The sequence below is a fragment of the Leucopleurus acutus genome, assembly GCF_964270905.1.
Source record: "Leucopleurus acutus genome assembly, chromosome: 2".
NCBI lineage: Eukaryota > Metazoa > Chordata > Mammalia > Artiodactyla > Delphinidae > Leucopleurus > Leucopleurus acutus.
Window position 1 is genome coordinate 62494571 of NC_139143.1, and position 24236 is coordinate 62518806.

At 45.0% G+C, this 24236-nt stretch overlaps 1 protein-coding gene across 1 annotated transcript in view; it reads right to left on the reverse strand.

Annotated features, from left to right (window-relative positions):
* The window catches only part of TNN (tenascin N), a gene marked incomplete at both ends in the record, with an annotated part of 52279 nt that overhangs the window by 26727 nt on the left and 1316 nt on the right, over positions 1-24236 (reverse strand). Inside the window, 6 exons of the mRNA XM_082834437.1 lie at positions 3820-4083; positions 7548-7811; positions 16444-16533; positions 17874-18059; positions 21743-22006; positions 23131-23505. Coding sequence (XP_082690563.1) covers positions 3820-4083; positions 7548-7811; positions 16444-16533; positions 17874-18059; positions 21743-22006; positions 23131-23505 — 1443 coding nt within the window. The remainder of the gene's footprint in view (positions 1-3819; positions 4084-7547; positions 7812-16443; positions 16534-17873; positions 18060-21742; positions 22007-23130; positions 23506-24236) is intronic.

Sequence of the window (24236 nt, forward strand, 5' to 3'; positions counted from 1 at the left end):
ACACCCTCACCAGCATTTATTGTTTGTAGATTTTTGATGATGGCCATTCTGACCAGTGTGAGATGATACCTCATTGTAGTGTTAATTTGCATTTCTCTAATAATTAGTGATGTTCAGCATCTTTTCATCTGTTTATTGGCAATCTGTATATCTTCTCTGGAGAAATGTCTATTTAGGTCTTCTGCCCACTTTTGGATTGGGTTGTTTGTTTTTTTGATTTGAGCTGCATGAGCTGCTTGTATATTTTGGATATTAATCCTTTGTCCATTGTTTCGTTTGCAAATATTTTCTTCCATTCTGAGGGTTGTCTTTTCGTCTTATGGTGTCCTTTGCTGTGCAAAAGCTTTGAAGTTTCATTAGGTCCCATTTGTTTTTGTTTTTATTTCCATTTCTCTAGGAGGTGGGTCAAAAAGGATCTTGATGTGATTTATGTCATAGAGTGTTCTGCCTATGTTTTCCTCTAGAGTTTTACAGTGTCTGCCCTTACATTTAGGTCTTTAATCCATTTTGAGTTTTTTTGTGTGTATGGTGTTGGGGAATGTTCTAATTTCATTCTTTTCCATGTAGCTGTCCAGTTTGCCCAGCACCACTTATTGAAGAGGTTGTCTTTTCTCCATTGTATATTCTTGCCTCCTTTATCAAAGATAAGGTGACCATATGTGCATGGGTTTTTCTCTGGGCTTTCTATCCTGTTCCATTGATATATATTTCTGTTTTTGTGCCAGTACCATACTGTCTTGATTACTGTAGCTTTGTAGTATACTCTGAAGTCACGGAGCCTGATTCCTCCAGCTCCGTTTTTCTTTCTCAAGATTGCTTTGGCTATTCAGGGTCTTTAGTGTTTCCATATATATTTTGAAATTTTTTGTTCTAGTTCTGTGAAAAATGTCATTGGTAGTTTGATAGGGATTGCACTGAATCTGTAGACTGCTTTGGGTAGTATAATCATTTTCACATTGTTTATTCTTCCAATCCAAGAACATGGTATATCTCTCCATCTGTCTGTACCATCTTTAATTTCTTTCATCAGTGTCTTACAGTTTTCTGCATACAGCTCTTTTGTCTCCTTAGGTAGGTTTATTCCTAGGTATTTTATTCTTCTTGTTGCAATGGTAAATGGGAGTGTTTCCTTAGTTTCTCTTTCAGATTTTTCATCATTGAAAAATGATGAATGTGTATAGGACTGCAAGAGATTTCTGTGCATTAATTTTGTATCCTGCTACTTTACCAAACTCATTGATTAGCTCCAGTAGTTTTCTGGTAGCCTCTTTAGGATTCTCTATGTATAGTATCATGTCATCTTCAGTGACAGCTTTACTTCTTCTTTTCTGATTTGGATTCCATTTATTTCTTTTTCTTCTATGATTGCTGTGGCTAAAACTTCCAAAACTATGTTGAATACTAGTGGTGAGAGTGCACAACCTTGTCTTGTTCATGATCTTAGAGGAAATGGTTTCGGTTTTTCACCATTGAAATGATGTTGGCTATGGATCTGTCATATATGACCTTTATTATGTTGAGGTAAGTTCCCTCTATGCCTACTTTCTGCAGGGTTTTTATCATAAATGGGTGTTGAATTTTGTCGAAAGCTTTTTCTGCATCTATTGAGATGATTATATGGTTTTTCTCCTTCAATTTGCTAATATGGTTTATCACGTTGATTGATTTGCGTATATTGAAGAAACCTTGCATTCCTGGGATAAACCCCACTTGATCATGGTGTATGATCCTTTTAATGTGCTGTTGGATACTGTTGCTAGTATTCTATTGAGGATTTTTGCATCTATGTTCATCAGTGACATTGGCCTGTAGTTTTCTTTCTTTGTGACATCTTTGTCTGGTTTTGGTATCAGGGTGGTGGTGGCCTCATAGAATGAGTTTGGTAGTGTTTCTCCCTCTGCTATATCTTGGAACAGTTTGAGAAGGATAAATGTTAGCTCTTCTCTAAATATTTGATAGAATTTACCTGTGAAGCCATCTGGTCCTGGGTTTTTGTTTGTTGGAAGATTTTTAATCACAGTCTCAATTTCAGTGCTTGTGATTGGTCTGTTTATATTTTCTATTTCTTCCTGGTTCAGTCTTGGAAGGTTGTGCTTTTCTAAGAATTTGTCCATTTCTTCCAGGTTGTCCATTTTAGCAAGCCTTAGGTTCTTGTAGTAAGCTCTCATGATCCTTTGTATTTCTGCAGTGTCAGTTGTTACTTCTCCTTTTTCATTTCTAATTTTATTGATTTGAGTCTTCTCCCTTTTTTTCTTGACAAGTCTGGCTAATGATTTATCAATTCTGTTTATCTTCTCAAAGAACCAGCTTTTAGTTTTATTGATCTTTGCTATTGTTTCCTTCATTTCTTTTTTTTCCAATTTGATCTTTATGATTTCTTTCCTTCTACTAACTTTGGGGTTTTTTCTTCTTCTTTTTCTAATTGCTTTAGGTGTAAGGTTAGATTGCTTATTTGAGATGTTTCTTTTTTCTTGAGGTAGGACTGTATTGCTATAGACTTCCCTCTTAGAACTGCTTTTGCTGCATCCTATAGGTTTTGGGTTGTCGTGTTTTCATTGTCATTTGCTTCTAGGTATTTTTTGATTTCCTCTTTGATTTCTTCAGTGATCTCTTGCTTATTAAGTAGTGTATTGTGTAGCCTCCATGTGTTTGTATTTTTTACAGATTTTTTCCTGTAATTGATATCTAGTCTCATAGTGTTGTGGTCGGAAAAGATACTTGATACGATTTCAATTTTCTTAAATTTACCAAGGCTTGATTTGTGACCCAAGATATGATCTATCCTGGAGAATGTTCCATGAGTACTTGAGAAGAAAGTGTATTCTGTTGTTTTTGGATGGAATGTCCTGTAAATATCAATTAAGTCCATCTTGTTTAATGTATCATTTAAAGCTTGTGTTTCCTTATTTATTTTCATTTTGGATGATCTGTTTATTGGTGAAAGTGGGATGTTAAAGTCCCCTACTGATTGCGTTACTGTCGATTTCCCCTTTTATGGCTGTTAGCATTTGCTTTATGTATTGAGGTGCTCCTATGTTGGGTGCATAAATATTTACAATTGTTATATCATCTTCTTGGATTGATCCCTTGATCATTATGTAGTGTCCTTCTTTGTCTCTTGGAATAGTCTTTATTTTAAAGTCTATTTTGTCTGATATGAGAATTGCTACTCCAGCTTTCTCTTGATTTCCATTTGCATGGAATATCTTTTTCCATCCCCTCACTTTCAGTCTGTATGTGTCCCTAGGTCTGAAGTGGGTCTCTTGTAGACAGCATATATACGGATCTTGTTTTTGTATCCATTCAGCCCAACTGTGTCTTTTGGTTGTTGCATTTAATCCATTTACATTTAAGGTAGTTATCGATATATAAGTTCCTATTACCATTTTCTTAATTCTTTTGTGTTTGTTATTGTAGGTCTTTCATAGAAAGGTTTTAAAACAGTGAGGAGTGAAGAAAATTTGGTTTTGGATCAACCATCCCTCAGCATGATAGTTACTTGTGCTTTCTTCATATTTATTCTTTATGAAGGGGAAGCCTTTAGGCATTAAAAACAAAGCAGGTGCACAGGCAGAGAACAAATGACAATGAGCAATAATGTCAATGTTTAAAGACCAAGGTTTGGTCTTTAACCAAACAGAACAAGCTATGCATTCTAAGAGAAGCCATTCTATTTAAGAAAGGGGTACACAATTTACTATGCAAGGATACCAGCCTGCTCATCCTTGAGCCTCCCTTTCAGCCAAGGTCAGAGAAGGAAAACCAACCTAGACGGACATCAGCTTAGCAGTGACACAGTGATGATGCATGTTCCATTACCTGTCGGGGCCTTGGTGTTGGCCTCCCTGCTCTCCTGGTCCCCCTTCTGGGCCCACACATGTACTGTGTACTCCACGCCCGGCCTCAGGCCAGTCAGGACGGTGCTGCTCTTCTCCTTCCCCACCGGAACTTCCCCGGAGTCTCCATCAGCAGACGTGTAGCGCACCAGGTACCTGTCAATCACGGCCTGCACTGGGTCCCAGGAGACAGTGGCCGTGTTCTCTGTCACCCCGTCGGTCACCAGGTTTTGCGGGCTATCAATTTCTTTAAGAGAGATGAAGGAGTGTATCATTTGCCAACTCTGTAATTCGTGAAAGGCCAGCACACAACCAACCAAAATGATGACCTCAACAAATTTCAGAGTCTGTTATATGCCAATGGTCTGGATAACTTAAGGGTTTAATTAAGCAAGTGGTCTGAAATTTCCAAGAAGGAGCTATTTGCATTCAGACAAAGCCAATATTCATTCTCAACTCTATAAACTTTTTCCACAAGTTACCTTTGGATAAAAAGAATTCATCTTCATATACAAATTTCTCCTTTACCCTGGGTTTACAGAATATACTCTTTTAGTTCCTGGCTCCTTGTACCTGAAAGCAATTATATTTCAATAAATCTGTGCATCCTCTCTAATATTTTCTTTTGGAAGAAAAATATCCCAGAAGTAGGACCTGTCAGTTCTTTCCATATAAAACATTATGTCTGAGGCCAGAGAAATGGGAGACTTTTAAAGTGAAGGTATTTGAGGTCTAGGCTGATAAAAAATAAGCCTACTTGTAGGGATTTTCTGTCTGGGTTTCTAGGCAATTAAACTGGGTTGAAACGTGGGCTACACTATTTCCTGGTTGCTAACTTTTGACAAACTGTATAGCTTAAGTCTTGGTCTCCTCATCTCTACAAAGAAGGAACTACTTCTGGGTTATGGTGAATAGTACCTACTTCTGGTACTATTCCAGAAGTACCTATCTGGTACTGGTATAGTATCTGATACTATTCCAGAAGTACTATTCCAGAAGTACCTACTTCTGGGTTATGGTGAATAGTACATGAGATATTGCACAGTAAGTGCTGAAATATGAGCTCTTTTTTATTACTAATGTCACTTGAGGTATGAAACATCACTTTCTCCTCAAAAATATAAACTCTTAAAAAGTCAAAAAAACAAGGAATTGGGTGCAATGATTAGCATGCCCTTATGATCGTGTTTCAAAAACCACCTCCTTGAAAAACTGAGCTTTCTGTGATAGCAGCTGCATTTCAAACCTGTGCACCATCACTTGCCAGCTCGGCCAGGCCAGCTCAGTGGGATACACAGCCAAGGGAGGCCTTGCCAGAAGGAGCACAGGACACCTGACATGAAAGACACACAGACAGCTGACATGAAAGGACAAACAATTTACCCTGGGATTCTATGCTGGCTTCAATGCCCCAGCCTCATCTTTCCCTACTGCACGCCCTCACAGACCTACCCACCATAAACACCACTAAAGATGACATTATTAACGTAAGTGTATATTAAGACATGACAGAAAACCAACCTGTCATATTCCCACACCTTTAGGTCTCTGCATATGCTGCTCCCACTGCTAACAGCCACACATCCTTATAGATTCCGTTCAGGGGTCACCTATTCCTATAGGCTGCCATGACCCCTCTAACCCCCACTTTTTTTCAGGTTCCCATATTCCAGGGTTATTTGTTTGCTCTGGAACATAACTCACTGCACTTTGTCTTTTTCACTTGTCTCCTTTACCCACCGGATTGTGAATGTCATATGAGCACACACTGCGCTTTTACCTTTGTACCCCCAGAGCCTAGCTCTGTGCCTGACACCCCCAGCAATACCACACCCCAGTGGCTCCCCGTGATCTGGGGTGCTTTACTTGCACCATGCCCACCTGAGAAAGGGGAAGCCTCTTCTCCATTCCAACTTCCACTGTCTTAAAAAGGTTGACCCACGTGCTCTTTCTTTTCATAGCACTCAAAATCCTAGTGAATGGAGGGCCGTGTGTAATATAAACCAGGAGCTGGTAATCTAGAGCTCATGGGCCAAATCTGACCCACTGCCTATTTTTATAAATCAAGTTTTATTGGAACACAGTCATGCTAGTTCATTTCCATACTGTCTGTGGCTGTTTTCTCATTTCAATGGCAGAGTTGAGTGGTTGCAACAGAGACTTTATGGTCCCCAAAGCTGAAAATATTTACTATCTGGCCTCTTACAGAAGGTTTCCTGACCTCGACTTTAAACAAACTAGGTCTCACCATCCTTACTGTCCTCTCCCTGGAGGAGACAAGGCCCATCTGGCCCCAGGAGGCTATGCAACACAAAGTGCTTCAAGGCCAAATGCAGATTAATATTTCTGTGCACTGAATGTTTGTGTCCCCCCACAAAAGTTTATATGTTGAAGGCCTAACCTCCAATTTGATGGTATTTGGAGGTGGAACCTTTGGGAGGTGATTAGGTTTAGAAGAGGTCATGAGGATGGGGGCCCCCATGATGGGATTAGTGCCTTCCTAAGAAGAAGAGGAGACCAGAACTTCCTCTCTCCACCATGTAAGGAAGAAGGTGGCCATCTGTAAGCCAAGAAGAGAGCTCTCACCAATAAATGAACCAACTGGCACCCAGATCATGGGACTTTCCAGGCTCCAGAACTGCTGGAAATAAATTTCTGTTATTTAAACCACCCAGTCTATGGTATTTTGCTATAGCAGCCTGAACAGACTAAGACACATTTTAAGAAATAAGCATGACTATCATTTATGTAGCGCTCTCTATGTCAGGCACTTACATGAAGTAACTCATGTAACCCTCACACTAACCCAGTGATGTAGACATTCATATGCCCCATTTTACAGACAAGAATCTGAGGAACAGAGGCAAAGCAACTTGCCCCAAATCACTCAGCTAGTAAATGGTAGAGATGAGATTAAAACTTGGACAGTCAAGCTTCTGAAACCATATTCCTAACCAATTATCAGCTTCTCTGAGAGTCTCTACACTAAGTGTCCACAAAAAAGGCCAATCAATAAGTGAATTGTTTTCTATGATTCCTGTCAAGTGTTTGGAACTTCAAGTGGACTCCAGGATTAGGCTTCTCTGAACTCAGGGACAGCGCCAGAGGAGGTTTTAAGCAGAAGGAATATCTGGGATACACCCCCATGCAGCCTCAGGACACCCGCAGGCCCCAGCTGAGCAGAACAACTGGATGGAGTAAGGGAGCCCTCACACTTTCTGAAAGCTTCAAGTCAGAATTGGTACATTTGGTAAATGTTGACTCAGGAGGCAAACCATTTCCATGGTCTGAAAGAGAGCTCCAGATTACATGCAACATGCCTGTACAGTCACTGCAAACTGAGATGAGCATTCAAATTCACTGTCAGCCCAATGTTTTGAGTTTTAATGTCCAAAAAATGAAAATTAGAAAGTGTTCCTCTACTCCAAGGGAGTTGCATATGGAATTCCAACCCAAATAAGTATGACCTTCTGTATCAAATAAAAAGGATGGTCTCTTTTGCTTGAGGTTAAAAAGGAAAAAATTCATAATTATGAAATTTGAAATTGCCTTTGCAACCCCCCACCCACACACCTGCAAACGAAAAAGTTGATGCTAGGTGGGCATCAGCCTCCTGATTCAAAAATCAATCTTCTCCTTGCCATGAGGAAACCTGTTTCTTTAGAGATGGGAGACAGTAAGAATGAGTGAAGACTCCCATCCTTCTGTTACCTGTGAGGGCCTTGGTGTCGGCCTTCTTGCTCTCCTGGTTGCCCCTCTCAGCCCACACGTAGACTTTGTACACCTCTCCCGGCTTCAGGCCCCTCAGGACGGTGCTGCTCTGCTCCCTGTACACAGCTGTGTCCTTCGTCTCCCCGTCAGTGGAGATGTAGCGCACCACATACTTATCAATGACAGCCTGGACTGGGTTCCAGGAGACCATCGCTGTGTCTTCTGTCACTCGATCAGTGACCAAATTGGTTGGACTATCAATCTCTTCATAAAAATATATGAGAAAGAAAAAGTAGAGAAGGCATCTGGCTGGTCAAGATCACAAATGTTTCAAGATTGAGTGCATCTGGGTGACCTGGTTCCATAGTCTATGCAATGCAAGAGGCCCTCTCCATCATCTGTGACAGGTAGACAACTGGCCTCTGCTTGAACCCTAAGCTGAGAAAGGTCTTACTGATGGACTTCCATTTTATAATCAATGAGCACATTAAAGAAAACTCCTCCAAGTGTGGCCACTTAAAGTATTACTCCTTTGAGTATGTCTACCCTTGGTGGGCATATAGAATACACCTAATTCCTCTTCCTGGAGACCATCCAGCAAGTATTCAAGAATAATTCTCATTCTCCTTCCTAATTCTCCTTTAATCAAACAGCTTCACCTCGCTAATTTATGCACTTATAAGTTAAAAAGTATTATATTATATTAATTATATATTATATTATAAACTTATATTATCAACTTCCCAACTTCCAACTTATAAAAACAATTATATTATATCATATCATACTATATTATATTATAAATTTATATGATCAACTTCTCAACTTCCAACTTAGAGTTTCTAGACCTGGCACTTACATCTAAACATGTTCTTGTCTTTCCCTTTTCGAGAAAAATTCCCAAAACTTAGCTCATTCATTCAACAATTCACTGAGCATCCATCCCATGCCATGGCCATGTAATGGCACTCAGGAATCACCAATTAACAAAATAGTCAGAAATCCCTGCTCATGCAGACTTTATATTCTAGAAGCACCAACCCAGAACAAAATGCCCTCCATGTCCCAGACACTTTACCCCCCAATAACATAGCCTCATCCCACAGTCTCAGAAAAATCCCTAAGTTTTTCATACTTGTCCCGGTTACCCCAGGGGCTCTTAACCTTTGCCAACACTGGACACCTACTAAGTACCACCACCAGAGGGTCTACTTCAGCATGTCTGAAATACGCCCTGACATCTCTATTTTAAAAACAAGTATGCAAAACTCTACAGGTTATTCTGATGTACCTCAGATGTTGAGAACCTTCACATTAAGCTACATCTCCCACATTTTTTGCATATAATACATGTCCTGGATCCACCAATTATCCTTGTTATATTTTACCTTATGGATTCCATTTATAATTTAGTCTTTCATCCAACATGGCCACTTTCCTTTCCAGCTTCTTATCATTTGCAAACCATCTGAGTGCATCCATCAAGGTCACTAATAAAGATGCTTGCCCTGAGAACCCTACTTACAAATAGATCGGGATCCTTTTGGTTAAAGACACACAAAAAAGTCTCTTCCTCTCAGAAACCTAAGCATTTTTCTTCTTCCCCATCTTGTTGTAGTTCTCTTGGCCAAGAGTTTTCCAGCAGAGATGTTACAACTTTACATAGCTACATTCTTTAACATCAGCTTCAATGCACCTTTCTTAAGCACAGTGGCCATGTTTTATTTGTGTGCAAGGAAATGAAATACATTCCATCACCAGAGACAGTGCATATTTTATTTAACAAATCAACTGCCATTTACTGACCACATATTAAGTGCCAGGTGCTTTTCATACGTTACTTTAGCAGACTTCATAGCAACAACATAAGGCATTTATCAGATTCTCCATGTACTAATTGGGGAAATTAATAACGGTTACCATTTTTAGATCACTAATTATATGCAAGACTCAGAGAGATTAGATAATTTGCCCAAGGTCACACAGATAATAAATGGTAGTCCCTGACTCATTCTTTAAACAATCACTGAGTGCCTACTTGGAGCTGGGGACTCAGCAGTGTTATGAGTTGTGTCCTCCGCCTTTTGCAGAGGTATATCTAAGTGCTAAACAGAAGTACATCAACATGTGACCTCATTTAGAAATAGGGTCTTTCTAGAGATAATCAAGTTAAAATGAGGTCATGAGGGTGGGCCTGATCCAATATGACTGCTGTGCTTATAAAAGGGGGAAATTTGGACACAGAGACAGACACATACAAGGAAAGACAAGACGAAGACACGCAGGAAGAAGACAGTCGTGTGATTGCAGCACTTCATCTACAAGTCAAAGAATGCAAGGATTGCCAACGAACACCAGAGGCTGGAAGAGACAAAGAAGGAACACCTTGAGCTGTCAGAGAGAGCGTGGCCCTGCTGACACCTTGATTTCAGACTTCTAGCCTCTATAACCGTGAGACACTCAATTTCTGTTTTAAGCCACCCAGTTTTTGGTACTTGGTTATAGCAGCCCTAGGAAACTAATATAAGCAATGAAGAGAATAAAGACTCTCTACCAGGGAGCTTATGTTCTCCTGGAAGAGCCAGACAATAAACAAGGGGGGATAGTATTGGGAAGCCCAATAGGGCAAGGCAAAGGAATTAGAAAGTGAGGAACAAAAGGTATTTGTGATTTTAGAAGGAAGGTCAGTGAGAAGGTAACAGCTGAGCAAAGACTGAAATGAAATGAGGCATTGGGCCACATGCAATCTGGGCAACCTCATTCCCCGCAGAGGGAGCAGCAAGTTCAAAGACCCTGCTCCACGTATTTGGGGAACAGCAGGAGGCCAGTGCATCCGGACAGAGTAAGTGAGGAGTGGCTGGAGGTGAGGCCAATGAGGTGAAGAGGCAAATAGATGCCTTTGAAAGTCATTGTAACAACTTGGCTTTTGCACTGAATGAGATGAGAAGCTTCTGGGGGGTTTTCACAGGAGAATGACATGATCTGACTTGTTTTATAAAAGGACCCCTCTGGCTGCTGCAGAGAGTACAGACTATTGCAGGTCAAGAGTGGAGGTCACCTAGGAAGCTGCTACAACAGTTTATGTATGAGATGACAGGAACGTGGACAACTGTGGCAGATGAAAGTGGGTTGGGGAGATTTCAAAGACAGAGCTGCCAGAATCTGCTCATGAATTTGATGTGGGCTATAATGACTTATTGGTTTGGGTCTTTAGCAATTTGCAGAAAGGAGTGACCATTTACAGAGATGGGGAGATCTGAGGGAGGGCGGGGTTTTCAGTAGAAGCTAGGGAGAGGAATGGGACCAAGGGTTTACTTTTGGACATATTAACTGGTAGAGCCAAGATCTGAACCCAGTCTGTCTACCAAAGACTACACATTTCCACCTTATACCACCATAGGCTAAGCGGCACTACCATCGGCCTCTTCTTATGGAACTACGACTACTACTAAGAATGATAATACTAAACTACAAATAAGATAGATAAAGTATGACCTGAAAATTTCTTGCAACCTGAAACCCAGAAGCACTAGTGGATTGGAACTTGGAGTGGCAACTAGAAAGAGGAAATGGTCCCAGACTGTTGCCTCTGGGAGACAGGGTCTGGGCATACCTCATACCCATTTGGTAGAGTGGGCCTCTTGGGATGAAAGGGCAGTGCAGTCAGAACACAGACACCAACAGGGCCATGTCCTGGGCCTCTGGGGGCTCGAGTAGGCTCTAAGAGGATGCTCAGGAAAAAGTGTACACAGCAGGGGAGAGGACTCCCACCTCATCCCATTGCCCCTTTCTGTGCATAGCATGATTCTGCACATGACAGGGAGGCAATGAAGAGAGCCTCCAATGGTGATATGTCAATAGGGGGAAATTGGTACCAAATCGGGAGTGGGGACATTTGGACTGGAAAAGTGAAGATGGGGAACACCCAGAGAGTCCTGCCTCTTGAAGTCCCTGGCCCTCATCCTCTCCCACATCTGTACAACCCACAGCCCCAGAAGTGCCTCCCACCACCACTCCCTGCCCCAGATCAGTGCGTGCCACCACGGCTGCCAGGACCCTCAGCACAGGTCCATGGCTTTGAAGGGTCAGGGCTGCCTGTGTGTGCAGCCCTCTCGAGATCCATCACATCCAGCTGGGTGGATGGAGGAAATATTATGTTATTATTATGAGGTTTGATAGACTAATGTATGAAAAGCTCCTGGCACATAGTATGTGGTCAATCAATGGCAGTTGGTTTTTTAGACACATTAGAGTTTTGTAGGTTATTTGCAAAAAGTAAGCTTATGTAACACACCTTTTCTTAGAGATAAAAAGCACATAGGAATGAACGTGAGATGAGGGGCTACCTCTGGGGATTACACAATTTAGCTCTGTGGCAGCCACTATAATACTCTAACATCTAGGAAAGCAGAGATCAGAAAGATGAGAGAATGACCCTCAAAGAAGAAACTGAATGTTGTCTTTCCATCACTTTCTATGGATTGAGGCCAGTCCATCCCACTTGGCCGAACGGGGATAAGCTGCCACCAGTGATTAGGGGAACCAATTCAGGAGAGTATAGATTTCTGACACAAGGCCTGATTTCTGACACACAGCCCTGAAGCTCCTTCCCCCGCCAACAGTCCCAGAACCCCCAGGAATGGAGGAGAACCAGGAAAAGACATCTTGGCTATGAAGAGTGAGAAGGTAGGAAGGAAAAATAGAATCACACCATGTCAGAGTTACAGAGACCAAGCCCAGAGAGGAGATGGGACTTCTCCAAACCCATAAAGCCAGTGAGAGGCTGGGCCAGCCTGGAACTCAGGACTCCCTGCCCCTTTTCTCTCAACTCCCTAACAACAACAACAACTTAAGTCAGTAGGAGGCTCTTCAAAGAGCTGCTCTTTTTTTGATAAATTTCAGGATGGGAATCAGACGCCAAGATGCAGATGTAGAAGGAAAGCCTCAGTGATATTGTGACCTCGCACAATACGCCACATCATTGGAAGAAGCCAGCTTAGCAGGACCAAAACCCCCCTCTCTGCCGAGAAGGAATGTGAGGATCATAAATAGTTTTTGCCGTGGAACAAAGCCTTCTGGTAGCTGCAGCAGCTGGCCAAATCCTACAGGAGTCCCAGCAGCAGCCTCAACTGGGAGACAGGCCCTGCCACCCCAGCCCCAACTTCCTCCTCAGGCTGCAACTTCCCACCTGCTGGGCACCAGCTGCCCTGGTGGGACCTTTCTCAGGGCCACTGAGGTTAGGGAGATTTAAAACAAGATTTAAGAGGCTTGATAGGTAGGATTCACTTTTGAGTGCATGTATTGGAATAAAGGTAAGCCCCATGTCAGAGATTTAATTTACAAAACTGAGGATACAGAAAAGGTTAATTAAGAGCTCTAGACACATCGGGAAAGATTATTCCACTTTATAACAAGATTCACCACAGGATTGGGTAGGGCACGGCTGTCCTCAGTCTATGCTGGCAAACTCAACAGCACGGGTCCGCACTCCAACCCATGGCCACAGGCATTAGGGACAGCCTTCTCCATTCACAACGGCCACTTGTGAGTCACCCAGGTGGCGTAGTGGAAAATGGAATAACCAAGGTCTGAAATCCATGAGGATATTATGGGTTTGGAGGCAGAGATGGGGGACAGGGCCTATGCTACTGGTTTGAAGGTGAGTTCACGGAAGAGGTGCCTCTGGACTATAGTAGCTATGCTTTCTCAGGTCTCCTCTACTGCTTTTCATTGTGGCAATAAAATTATTCAAAAGGCACCATTTGTAGAGAATGCACGCAAAGAGATCAACCCACCTTCCTGCTATCCTCTAGCTTTGCTTCTGGAAAGCAAACCTAAATTCAAATGCCATTCACTAGTTCACTCTGAATCTCCTAAACTTTGTAGGCTTCAATTTTCTCACCTGTGAAACGGGAATAATAATGCTTACGATGCTTTTAGAAGGACCGAATATAATGTTTATGAAGCCCCACGGTACCTAGAACACACAAATGCTAGAGATCCTCATCGTTTTTCAGCTATTGGGTGTACGTGTGGGGAGGCTGTGAGAGACAGGAGTTCTGAGTGTTGACAGGAGCTCATCTTGAAACATGAAGGAGTTTGAGAAGGAAAGTTTTGGGGGCTGGACCATTTCAAAATGAAGCATTGTGTTTGGGAAGGAATAAAAAGCGAAAAGGATAATAAGAGTTGCCAAAACTTCTATTTCATAACATAGTCTAAGGGGAAAAGTTCTGAGAAAATTGTTAAGCGAATATGCTAGGCTCTATGCTCTGCTGTGCGTGGGACCATGGGAGATTATAACAAAGCAAGCGGTCCTTTGTTTTAGACTCACCATGGAAAGGCATGACTTACAGACATGATTAAAAAATCATAATCATAAAAAAAATAAGAGAAGGGACTTGAAACGCATTTAGTCCAACCTTTCATTTTACAGCTGGAGAAATGAAGAAAAAAGGGATAGCATCAACTCTTAGTTAGGGGCCTGCCTCTCTTGTCATTTGATGTGAAGTGGCTGTGACAGTCTGATGGAGGAGTTCAGGGACATTTCTCCCTGGAGACACTGGCCTGGCCGGTGCTTGCTTCTCCGGAAACTGATCTGTTTCTAAAGCCTTGCCTCTCTAGAAGTGCCTTTCAGTGCACTTTGAGTATGTTAACAGGGTGAGCATTTCCAATCGACCCTTTCACTTTCATGGTATTAGTTCCACTGAGTGACTCGTTAAATGGAAAATACCTGAACTGTGCCATTTCCTCCCTGCACAGGCTTATGCCATTCTTATATTCCAGTGTTTTTCCATCTCATGGAATGCAAAACACCTGGAGAAAAGAGAGATTCTTTTTTTTTCCCCCTTACATTAATTGTCTAGCCAGGTTTGAGAGTGCTTCCTGACCTTAGAAATTATTGTGTCTTTTATTTTCATGTTGGTAAGACACATAACACAAATTTATTTGCAATCCAATAAAATATCCCATCCTGCTTTTAGAATAGTATTGACAATAAAAAAACATTTCTTGAATGCTCAACTTCTAGTTGGGATAATATGCTTGAAAGGTTAACTAGCAATTCAAGGCCATATGTAATTAAATGCTCTAGAAATTCAAAGGCAAAGATGGCTGCATTTAATATTGTCCGAGAAGGCCTCAGTGGAGCAGCTAACGCTGGAGATGACCCAGAAGGATGAGCGCTATTTCTGCTGTGAGCCCCTGAAGGGCAGGGACCAGAGCTCATCATCTTTGGAAGTATCTAAAGGGCTTGAGTCTCTAGGACCCAATGGTGCTCTGCAATGAATGTTTGTTGAACTGAATTAATTGATAGCTAGAGATAACAGTGGAGAATTTCCTAGGCAGGGGTAACAACATGACCAAACCCACGAGGTAGAGATAAATCTTCTGTGTTAGGGAGCCCCAAGAACAGTCCAGCTGCAGGAAGGCTTCCTGTTGGGAAGTTTTGAGAACAATGGCCCAGGTTGGAGGGGCCCACAGAGGCCAAGATAAAAGAAGTCTATGTTATCCAAAGACAATGAGGACTCACAGAATTTTTTTTTTTTCAGTTAGGGAGTAAACAGTATGAAAATTAACCAGAAATAATGGACAGAGAAGTAAAGGTAGGTGGCATTTTAGTTTGGGGTCCACCAAAGTGGACATCCTGGGTTCAAATCCCAGCCCTATCATTTCCCGGCTGGGCGACCTTGAGCTTAATTTCTCCAAGCCTCAGTTGTCTTATATGTGACTTGGAAATAATCATAGGACCTACCACACAGGATTATGATGAGAACTAAATGAGATAATTTATGAGACGTGCTTAGTGGTATAATGCCTTGTGCACGGTAGGCTCTCAATTAATTCACAGCTGAAGAGAAAGGCACTAGAAGCAAGGAAGGACTTGCCATTTTCTAATTCACCAACGTGTTTCACTAGTTCACCATTCACGCAGGCTGCACAGTCTATACTGTATGGTTGAAAATTAAAGTATCTTTTATAATTGCCCAACTCTGTAACTCTTTCACACTCCAGATATGCAACCTATTTGGCAGCTGAAATAGTGAACTCAATTCTTGCACCCTCTCACCCTTATTCTCACCACCCTAACCAGCTACTGCCAGGACGGAACTGAAAAGAGCTACGAAACTTTTCAAGGAAGTCTCAAAATTCAAAGATCCCTTCTTTGCCGGCTCCAAGGATTAGCCTCTAGCGGGTGACTGTAGGCTCTAGATCACCACCTCCCGACTCGACTTGGCAGGAGCACAGGGTGACCGCAGGAGGCTCGCAATTCAGTACAGGCTCAAGCACTGCCTAAAAACTAAAACTTACGTAGGATATCTTGCATATGTAACTACAAGGATTTCAAATTCTTTTCTGATTAATAAATTACAAACTGACTGTCACATGTTACTCATTTATAGCAACGTTTGTCATTGTATATTTTCTCAATCTGCAGATGCTAAATCTATTGCTACTCCCATGTGAAAGTCTTTAATATCTTTTGATATTTTAAAGCAAACTCCCTGAGTGTGTTTGTCATGAAAACACCACAGGAATGACAAGAAAAAATTTATAAATCACCTGTCTTAAGTAATGTGGAGCTGTGTGCCTAGGTCCAAGATAATAAATGCCTTAAAAAAAAACCCAGTGATTGAAGCTATTAAAATAAGCAGAAAGGTGCTGGAAATGGCCTTTCCCCTTGACTCCAGGATCCTGGAAGAGATTTTCAACGGCAAAACATATTTGAAATAGAAGAAGTTTGCTTCCCCTCTCCTGCTCCCCAAAAGATGTCAGTACACAAAGAGACAGGCTGTCTCTACACACAGATCCCAGAGTTTTTATCCAAAGAGGAGTCAGCCAAGAAAATATCAGAATACAAACATGAGATGCATTCATAGTGCCTCCCCGTTGTTCTTACCTGTCCTGCCATTCAGGAGAATCGGCTTGCCCTCGAGGTCTCCCCTCATGGGGACGACTGTGATCTTATATTCTGTCCCGGGCTGCAGACCTAGAAACAAGCAGCCAGTGCTGGGTGTGAGTACAGGCTCCAGACCCTCGAGCCCCAGCACTGCTCTTCCCCAGGATTTCTCCTGTGAGGGTGTGGAGAGGGCTAAGCTTCTCTCCTCAAGACTATAATCTACCTAAGGCAGCTAAAGAGCTGCAGGACCAGTGGAATACGAGGCATCACTGCGGAGCTTATCCGTCATGAAGCGCGGGCCAGAGCGGATGAGATGAAGTTAATGGAGTTCCAGCTCCTTCCTTGGACCACTGAGACCTTATTTCCCAATTGTATTTACAGCCCAAATGTTTTTCTGCTCCCAACAATCCTTTTCCCTCAAAAGTTTCTTTCCTCCCCATTGTAATAATTAGCTTAATTTTTCCCTCATTTTCTTTGCTTTAATTTGCCCTTTCTTTTTCTTTTTTCTTTATCTTTGTTTGTTGTTTCTCTGTAGCGGCAACTTGAATGACTGTTTCTCATGACACAAATATTCAGACTCTGGTGGTGAACTGCGGGCAAACAGCGATTTGCCACCGCACAAAACATTGAGAACCGCAAGATGACCTCTCAAGACAGAATGCAGGGAGTAGATGGCAGGACAAGGCCCCAGAGGAGGACTCACCGTGGAGTTAAAAAGCCTCAGGGCCCCTCACCTGCACCAGCCCCTTGCAAGTCCATGTGCTGAATTGGGTATTCGTGCTTGTGTATTACTTTTCTTAAAGAGGACACTGAAAATTGTACAAACTTCAGGTGTCACAAAACATTACCCGGCCCTACGTGGCCCCGTTCTGTTTGCAGCCGTCTGATTTCCAGCTCTCCCAGAGTTAGCTCTGTCACCTGGGATAGGAGCGCCCTACACCAGGCCCGCTTAGCTCAGCTCCTTCCACATATGGCACTGAACGAACCAACCTCAGTCAACCAATGTCTCTCTCTCTGTCTCTCTCTCTCTCTCTCTCTCTCTCTCTCTCTCTCTCTCTCTCACACACACACACACACACACACACACCAGTTCTTCCAAAAGGAATGTCTGTGTCCCATCAAATCCACCCCGAGACACAGACAGGGGCTTCCAGAGGGTTAGCTGACTTGGGAGAACATTTCGGATGTGTATTCTGTTACCCAGGTGCTCCAAGCTTCCAGAGGCAGTGCTGGAATGCTGGAGCAGAGACCTCGGGCCCCCAGAGTGGGCTCACCTCTGGGAGTTCCCAGGTCAGGGTTCAGGTGATTCCCAAGGCCCCAGGACCCTCTGTGCACACCTGAGTGCTACAGATGCTGGTCCCCTCTGCACACACAGTCCCCACCTCAGTATCCACCAGCAAACATCTCACATCCCCAGTGTTGGCTCTTACCTGTGATGTCATACCGGCTCTTGGGGTCACTACTCTTGGGCACGGTGACCTCGGCCACCTCTTGCCCTGTCAGGGGGCCATACTGCAGCTTGTAGTAGTCCACCTTGGTCGGGGGGTTCTCCCACTCCACATGGAGGGAGTTCTCAGTCTCATCCGTCACCCAGGCAGTGCCAAGCACAGCAAGATCTAGGGCAGGGATCAGGGAGGGCAAGAGAAAGCAGTGAACATCAGGGGCCTGCAGGTCTGTAACTAGACACTGGCTCCCAGGTCAGCTCCCTTTCTTGACACACTGAAAGCAGGCTTCAGCCCCAGGACATAGTCCTTAGAAGGTGTCCTAGAACTACCAAAGTAGCAAATAATGGTTGGTTTTCACATTGTGCATGGAGGATAGACTGTCCTTCGGGAAGCCTCTCCCCCATCCCACCCCAACAGATGCCATGCAGTCCGCCCTGTCCACGCTGCTGTGGCCAAGCCCTGAACCTCGCCTCCTAGGCCAACCAGCCAACCCACTCGGCCAGGGTTCACACAGCTCTGAACTAAACACTCACCCTTTAGCTGCAGAGCCCCTGCCCACAGAGACTCAACCTCAGGATGAGAAGCTCAAGGCCCCTCCAGGTAGAGTTTGGGAAATGTATTTCCAATTTTCTGGAGTATAACACTGGTAACACAACCAGCTCTTTCCTCAGTCTCCCAAATCACAGCTCCTTCCCCTTCTCTCAAATTCTCCTACAAGGATTAAACACAGGCAAAGCTATGAAGTAGGAGAATTTTAAGTTGGTCCTTCTGAGTATCCTTCCTGCACCTTCTACCAAATTTTAGCACCTCCACCAGGTACCTGGTGTCCTCAGTTGCCCCACCGGTACATCCTGTGAAGGAAGAGAGTTACTGTGCACATTTATTCACAGTAAAGTATTTTTTTTAAGAGAGTGCAGTGTTTTATTTTATCTGATTTGTACTTTGGCCACGCTGAGCCAAACCCAGGGATCAAACCCAGGCCTCTGCAATCCCAACCACTAGACCACCAGGGGACTCCCATCGTAAAGTATTCATGGCTAAATGTTCACCCCTCCACTCAGAAAAAGATGAAAATATAATGCTTATTACAAAGGAATGGATCGCTGATGTGGCTCTGTGGGAAGAACCGTTGGGTGGTGTTGAAGAGGGGTCTGGGGTCTCCGGGAACACTTTGAGTTCCCATGTCCATATCCCAGGCCGATGTCACCTGGCCTGAAGTTTGTAACAGGAAAGACAAGCCCCCAGACTTTCAGCCTCGCCCCTTCCTCACCTCCAGTGCCTTGGTTCTGAAGGTGTTCCCACCAGACTGACTGACCCCTTGTCAAGGACGTAGGACAGAGAATTTGTGCATCAAGCAAGGGGTGAACTCTACGCTCTCAAGGTCCCATGGCTCTGAACGTTTCTGATTCCCTCTGTTATGGATAAAGAAGCTCAAGGAGCGTTTCCCCTGAAGCACTCCTGCCCAAGCTCTGCCTTCTACCTGCCCGCCTCCAGGTTCTTCCCTCAAAGATGGGAATTCCTTGAGGGAACAGGTCAAGAGGCGAGTAATGAAAGTGACAAAAGGATTACAGAAGGGGCCCTACATGGCTCACAAGTGAAAAAGCAGGATCTTAATGAAAATGTTCAAGATGATTATGGGGATAAGTGTCTCTCCGGCTGAGGCTCCCCGGAGGAGCAAACCAGAATGGGTTTCACTTGAATCCGATTAGAAAGACGACTTCACAGTCACAGGATTTTACAAGTCCCTAGAGCAAGAAGCCTAGAGGGGTTGCTAAGACTTTCAGAACAGGTGTCTCGGCTCTTCATTGAGAGGCTGTGAGCACCGTCCTGTCTAAATGCAGATGCAGCCACAGACAAAAATGGGGTGGCGCAGTGGTTGAGAGTCCGCCTGCCGATGCGGGGGACACGGGTTACTGCCCCGGTCCGGGAGGATCCCACATGCCACGGAGCGGCTGGGCCCGTGAGCCGTGGTTGCTGAGCCTGCGCATCCGGAGCCTGTGCTCTGCAGCGGGAGAGGCCACAACAGTGAAAGGCCCAAGTACCGCAAAAAAAAAAAAAAAAGGGGGAAGAGAAAAGGAGCCCGACAGCTGGGAGCTGGCCTGGCTCTCACAGGTGGGCCTTGGTGCTCTCCTGTTGAACATAAACAATTCCACAGGACATCAACAGCAGACAAGGTGCTCTGTGGCCATGCCAAATTAAGACCAAACGAGACGATTCCAAGATCACATCTGCACCCAGGCAAAACATGAACGAAACATTGTCCAACTCACAAAAGTGACTAAACATCCTCCCTCCTGACTGGTATGAGTGACTGTTCCTTTTTCACCAATGACAGCTTTAGCCTCCATCTAGTCTGCCCTCTTTCTACATAAGATTCACTAAGATACCAATCAAAGGATTACCCCCAGTTCCTGACAGCATGCAACCCAAAGCAAACCCCTGCTTCCTTAACTCTTCCCCCAAATCACCTAATACAAGCCCAACGTCTACACCAGTCCCCTCTTACACTGTCTTACTGAGGCACCCATGGTGTGTGTGCTCCGATGCTGCAACCATCAATGAACCCAACTTGTTCAACTACAGGGGTGCCCTGAGGGGTCTTTGGCTGGAGGGCGTTGACAAAGACAATCACAAATTGCCCTCCCAAGCATGACAAGTCCTTCGTGGCTCTTTCCAACACTGAGCTATCCCTACACTATTCTACCCTTACCACCAAAAAGGACAGGCAGTCTGATGATTCTCCAAAGACACTGCATGTCAAAGGCCCATCCACCTGGATGTCCCTGGATTTTCCTCAAGAGTTTAGGGCAAGATGGAGGCAGCTCATTTTTATTAGCATCTAGGACAGTGCCTGGCACATAGTAAATGTTCAATAAAGTATGCTGAGAAAAGGAATGAATCCGAATCACTCAAACAACTAGGTTTCTCCAAACCCTTGAAGATCTAGGCTGCCTCAAGTACTTCCATGAGAAAATAAGAATTCCTAAAGAATAAGCAATGATGCTTGTCCTTCCAAGCATTTTGATAGCATTTAGTGGTGCCCTGGAGACTCCATCCCTCCAGATCCATCCTCCTTCCTGCTCTGTATCCCAGATTATGACCTCTATGAAATGCATTAGCCTGGTTCCCTGGACCTCTGGTTTCTGGTCATGTTCAGCCATTGAGAGTCACCAGAAGAGGGCAACTGATCTCCTCGCTCCCTCCTGGTGGGGACACAGTAGACTGCCTGCATCCCTCTACCATCAGGCAGCCCTCTCCTAAAGTCCTTTCTGGGTCTCAGTACCAACTTCCATCCCCTGCCCCTTCAGACTGGGGTGGATCCCCACTGATGCTAGTCCTAGAGTGTTTCATCCTCCAAACCCTACCTATACCTCTATAAATAACCTCTTCATTAAACTTCCTTCAGCTACCCGTTTGTACCCTCTCTTTTCTGCTGAGATGAATCTAATTGATACAGGTGACTTCAGCAGACCCCCATCCATACCAGCTTGATCTTGCTGAATGGTCACAGTGGCTCAGTGAGGGCCTGCGGATGCAGGTGTACTCCAAGGCTGCTTGTATGTGGGTGCAGGGCAATCAGACCTCACTAATCTCAGGGATGGAGAAGATGCTGTGAGCCCCAAACCAGCAGGCTCCATCACTGGCTTGGAGGACCCAATAATCACGGAGGAAAGAGAGAGGAACAAGAATGGAGACTTTTCTTCAGAGCCTAGGATTGCAGCAGCTATGTTTTCCAAACCCCAAATCAGGGCAATGGCCTGGGGTAGTAGAAGGGTATTTGTGGGGACAATGGAAGAAAATGCTTAAAACAGAGCTTCTACTGGGAAATCTGGGGCATCTGGCTGCTTCCTCACCTGTGGTGGCAAGTAGATGCTGTGGGCTGCTGGAAATCTCTTTCTTCACGTTGCGCAGGGTGACTATGTACTTGGTTCCAGGCAGCAAGCCAAGGATCTCATAGCTGTGCTGCTCCTTGGGCACTTGGATCTGCTTGACAGAGAGCTCCTTCCCCAGGGGATAGTAGCTGAGGAGGTAGTGGTCCACCTGGCTGGAGGGCTCCCAGCTCACCAGCAGGGAATCCTCTGTGCTTTTGAGCAGCTGCAGACCCTGGGGGGCGACCACTGCACACAGAACAGGAACAAGCATGCAGATGGTGAGGAAAGAAGGGTGGGAATCCACAGCCAATATGTATTCATTGAGCACCTACTTTATACTTAACACTATGACAGTGGATGTGGAGGATACAGAGCCTGTGGAAGGCACCATTGTGGACCCCCAAAAGTTATTATCTGGTTAGGAGTTAATATTGACCCCCTATGTTGCCAGAGCTGCTCCAAGTCTTTGTTCAAAACCCTCTAGCCTCCACGTTTAGCAGGAGTTAACATAAATCTTTAAATTAAATGGTCCAGGGATGAGAAAGGAAGCTACCAACAAACAAACAAAAAAGATGGAAGCAGCTGGGACCAAGATGGTGAATCTGACCTCTGACAGACCCTGAGTTTCACTCTAGGCTCATTTTACTACATTAGCATATTAAATGACACACCTGCCAGCAGCCATGACTGGGACTTTAAGGACCAAAAAAGGCTGAAAAGAGAGTGGCTCCCCACTCCCTCGAAAAAGCACTGCTCCTTCTCAGGTAGACTAAAGCATATGCTTCCCCGCCATTAGCCTCACTCCTACTCCCTTTGTCTTTACTCATTAGGATTAAATCTCTCTTGCCAGGTGTGGGAGAAGTTGATCTGTGAACTTAGTGACCATTTCTCCATTCTTTGGCCACTGAGTAAAGCTTGTGCTTTGTGGATTTCAGCTCAAGTTTTGTTACTGGCTGCTAGAGCCAGAACCCTCCCCTAACCAGGCAGAGAGCCTCAGCAGGGCTAGGGCCCGAGCAGGGGCCATAAGACTTCATTCAGTAACACCTGGGGCCATAAGACTTCATTCAGTAACACCTAACACAGGCACACACCATCAGGTAAGACTATGGACCTCAAACCAGCAGTATCAGCATGGAACTTGTTAGAAATGCAAGTTCTCAGGCCATCCCTCAGACCTGCGGAACCAGAACCTGCGGGAGGGGTCCAGGAATCTGTGTTTTAACAGGCCCTCCAGGGGATTCTGATGTAGGCGAAAGGTGGGGGGGGGTGCCCTTCTTAGGACAAAATGTAATTAATGGTTAAACGGTGCCGTGGGGACCGCCGGGGCAAGTTAAGAAGAGAGGCGGGCCAAGGCGTATCTCTGCTCTCACCCTGGGCGCAGTCGAGGCCTGTGAAGCCCTCTTCGCAGTAGCACTCGCCCGCGTCGCAGAAGCCTTGGCCGCTGCAGTCGCCGGGGCAGCGCCGCTCGCTGCAGTCCTCAGACGTGAAGTCCTCGTGGCACTGACAGACGCCGCGCACGCACACGCCGTGCCCGCTGCAGTTCTCCGCGCAGGCGGGGTAGGCGCAGTCGGCCCCCACGTAGGGCTGCTCGCATAGGCAGCGGCTGTCCACGCAGCGCCCGTGGCCGCTGCATGCGCCGGGGCAAGCGGGCCGCTCGCAGGCGGCGCCCTCCCAGCCCTGCTCGCAGTGGCAGCTGCAGGTGTCCGGGGAGAAGGTCCCGTGGCCGCTGCAGTGGTGACTCAGACCTGCCCGAGAGAGGAAAACAGTCAGCTGGGACTTGAGGGCTTGTGAGCGGGGAATCTCCTTCCCTGGGGCCCCTAAGAGCAAGCTGGTGATTTCAGGGTACTGCACAGCTCTTTCTGTGGAGGAGGGTAGGGCCTATGGGGAACACAGGGAGTCTGCCTTTTCCAACCTAGGCCAGAGGAGGACCTGCGCAATCTATTGATATATTTTATGTCTGAATAGCCACAGGGACCACATTTGCCTTTCCCTTTTCATCCCGAGCACTCCTTTGACTTCTCTTGGTTCCTTCCCCTGTGAATGGTGCTAATTGTTTAGTACTTTTCTATGAAGCCGCCTTAAATGCTCCAACCTGGATGTCAGCGGGCCAGCTTACACTAAGGGACAGGGCTCCGGGGCCAGGCAGTAGAGCTTCAGGCTGGGTGAGAGCTTGGTTGGAGGGGGCTGGACCTAGCAAGGCTGGGTCCTTGGGAAATGATCCCAAAGTGAAGCCTGGAAAAGTGGATCTGCAGAAGCTATCAAATAGCCCAATCTCATTATGGGGGTGGCAGACGGGAGACGGATTAACCAGGCTCCCCTCTCTAACCCCAGACAGCAAGAGACAATTGGAGGGTGGGCCAGTCGGCCCTGTCTCTTCACCAGCCCCAGCTCCTGTCTCAGAACACCCTCTTTCCTTCCTAAAAACTTTAGACATCGAGGTCCCTCAGGGGCAGTTCCATGCTGTTTTATTCATGAC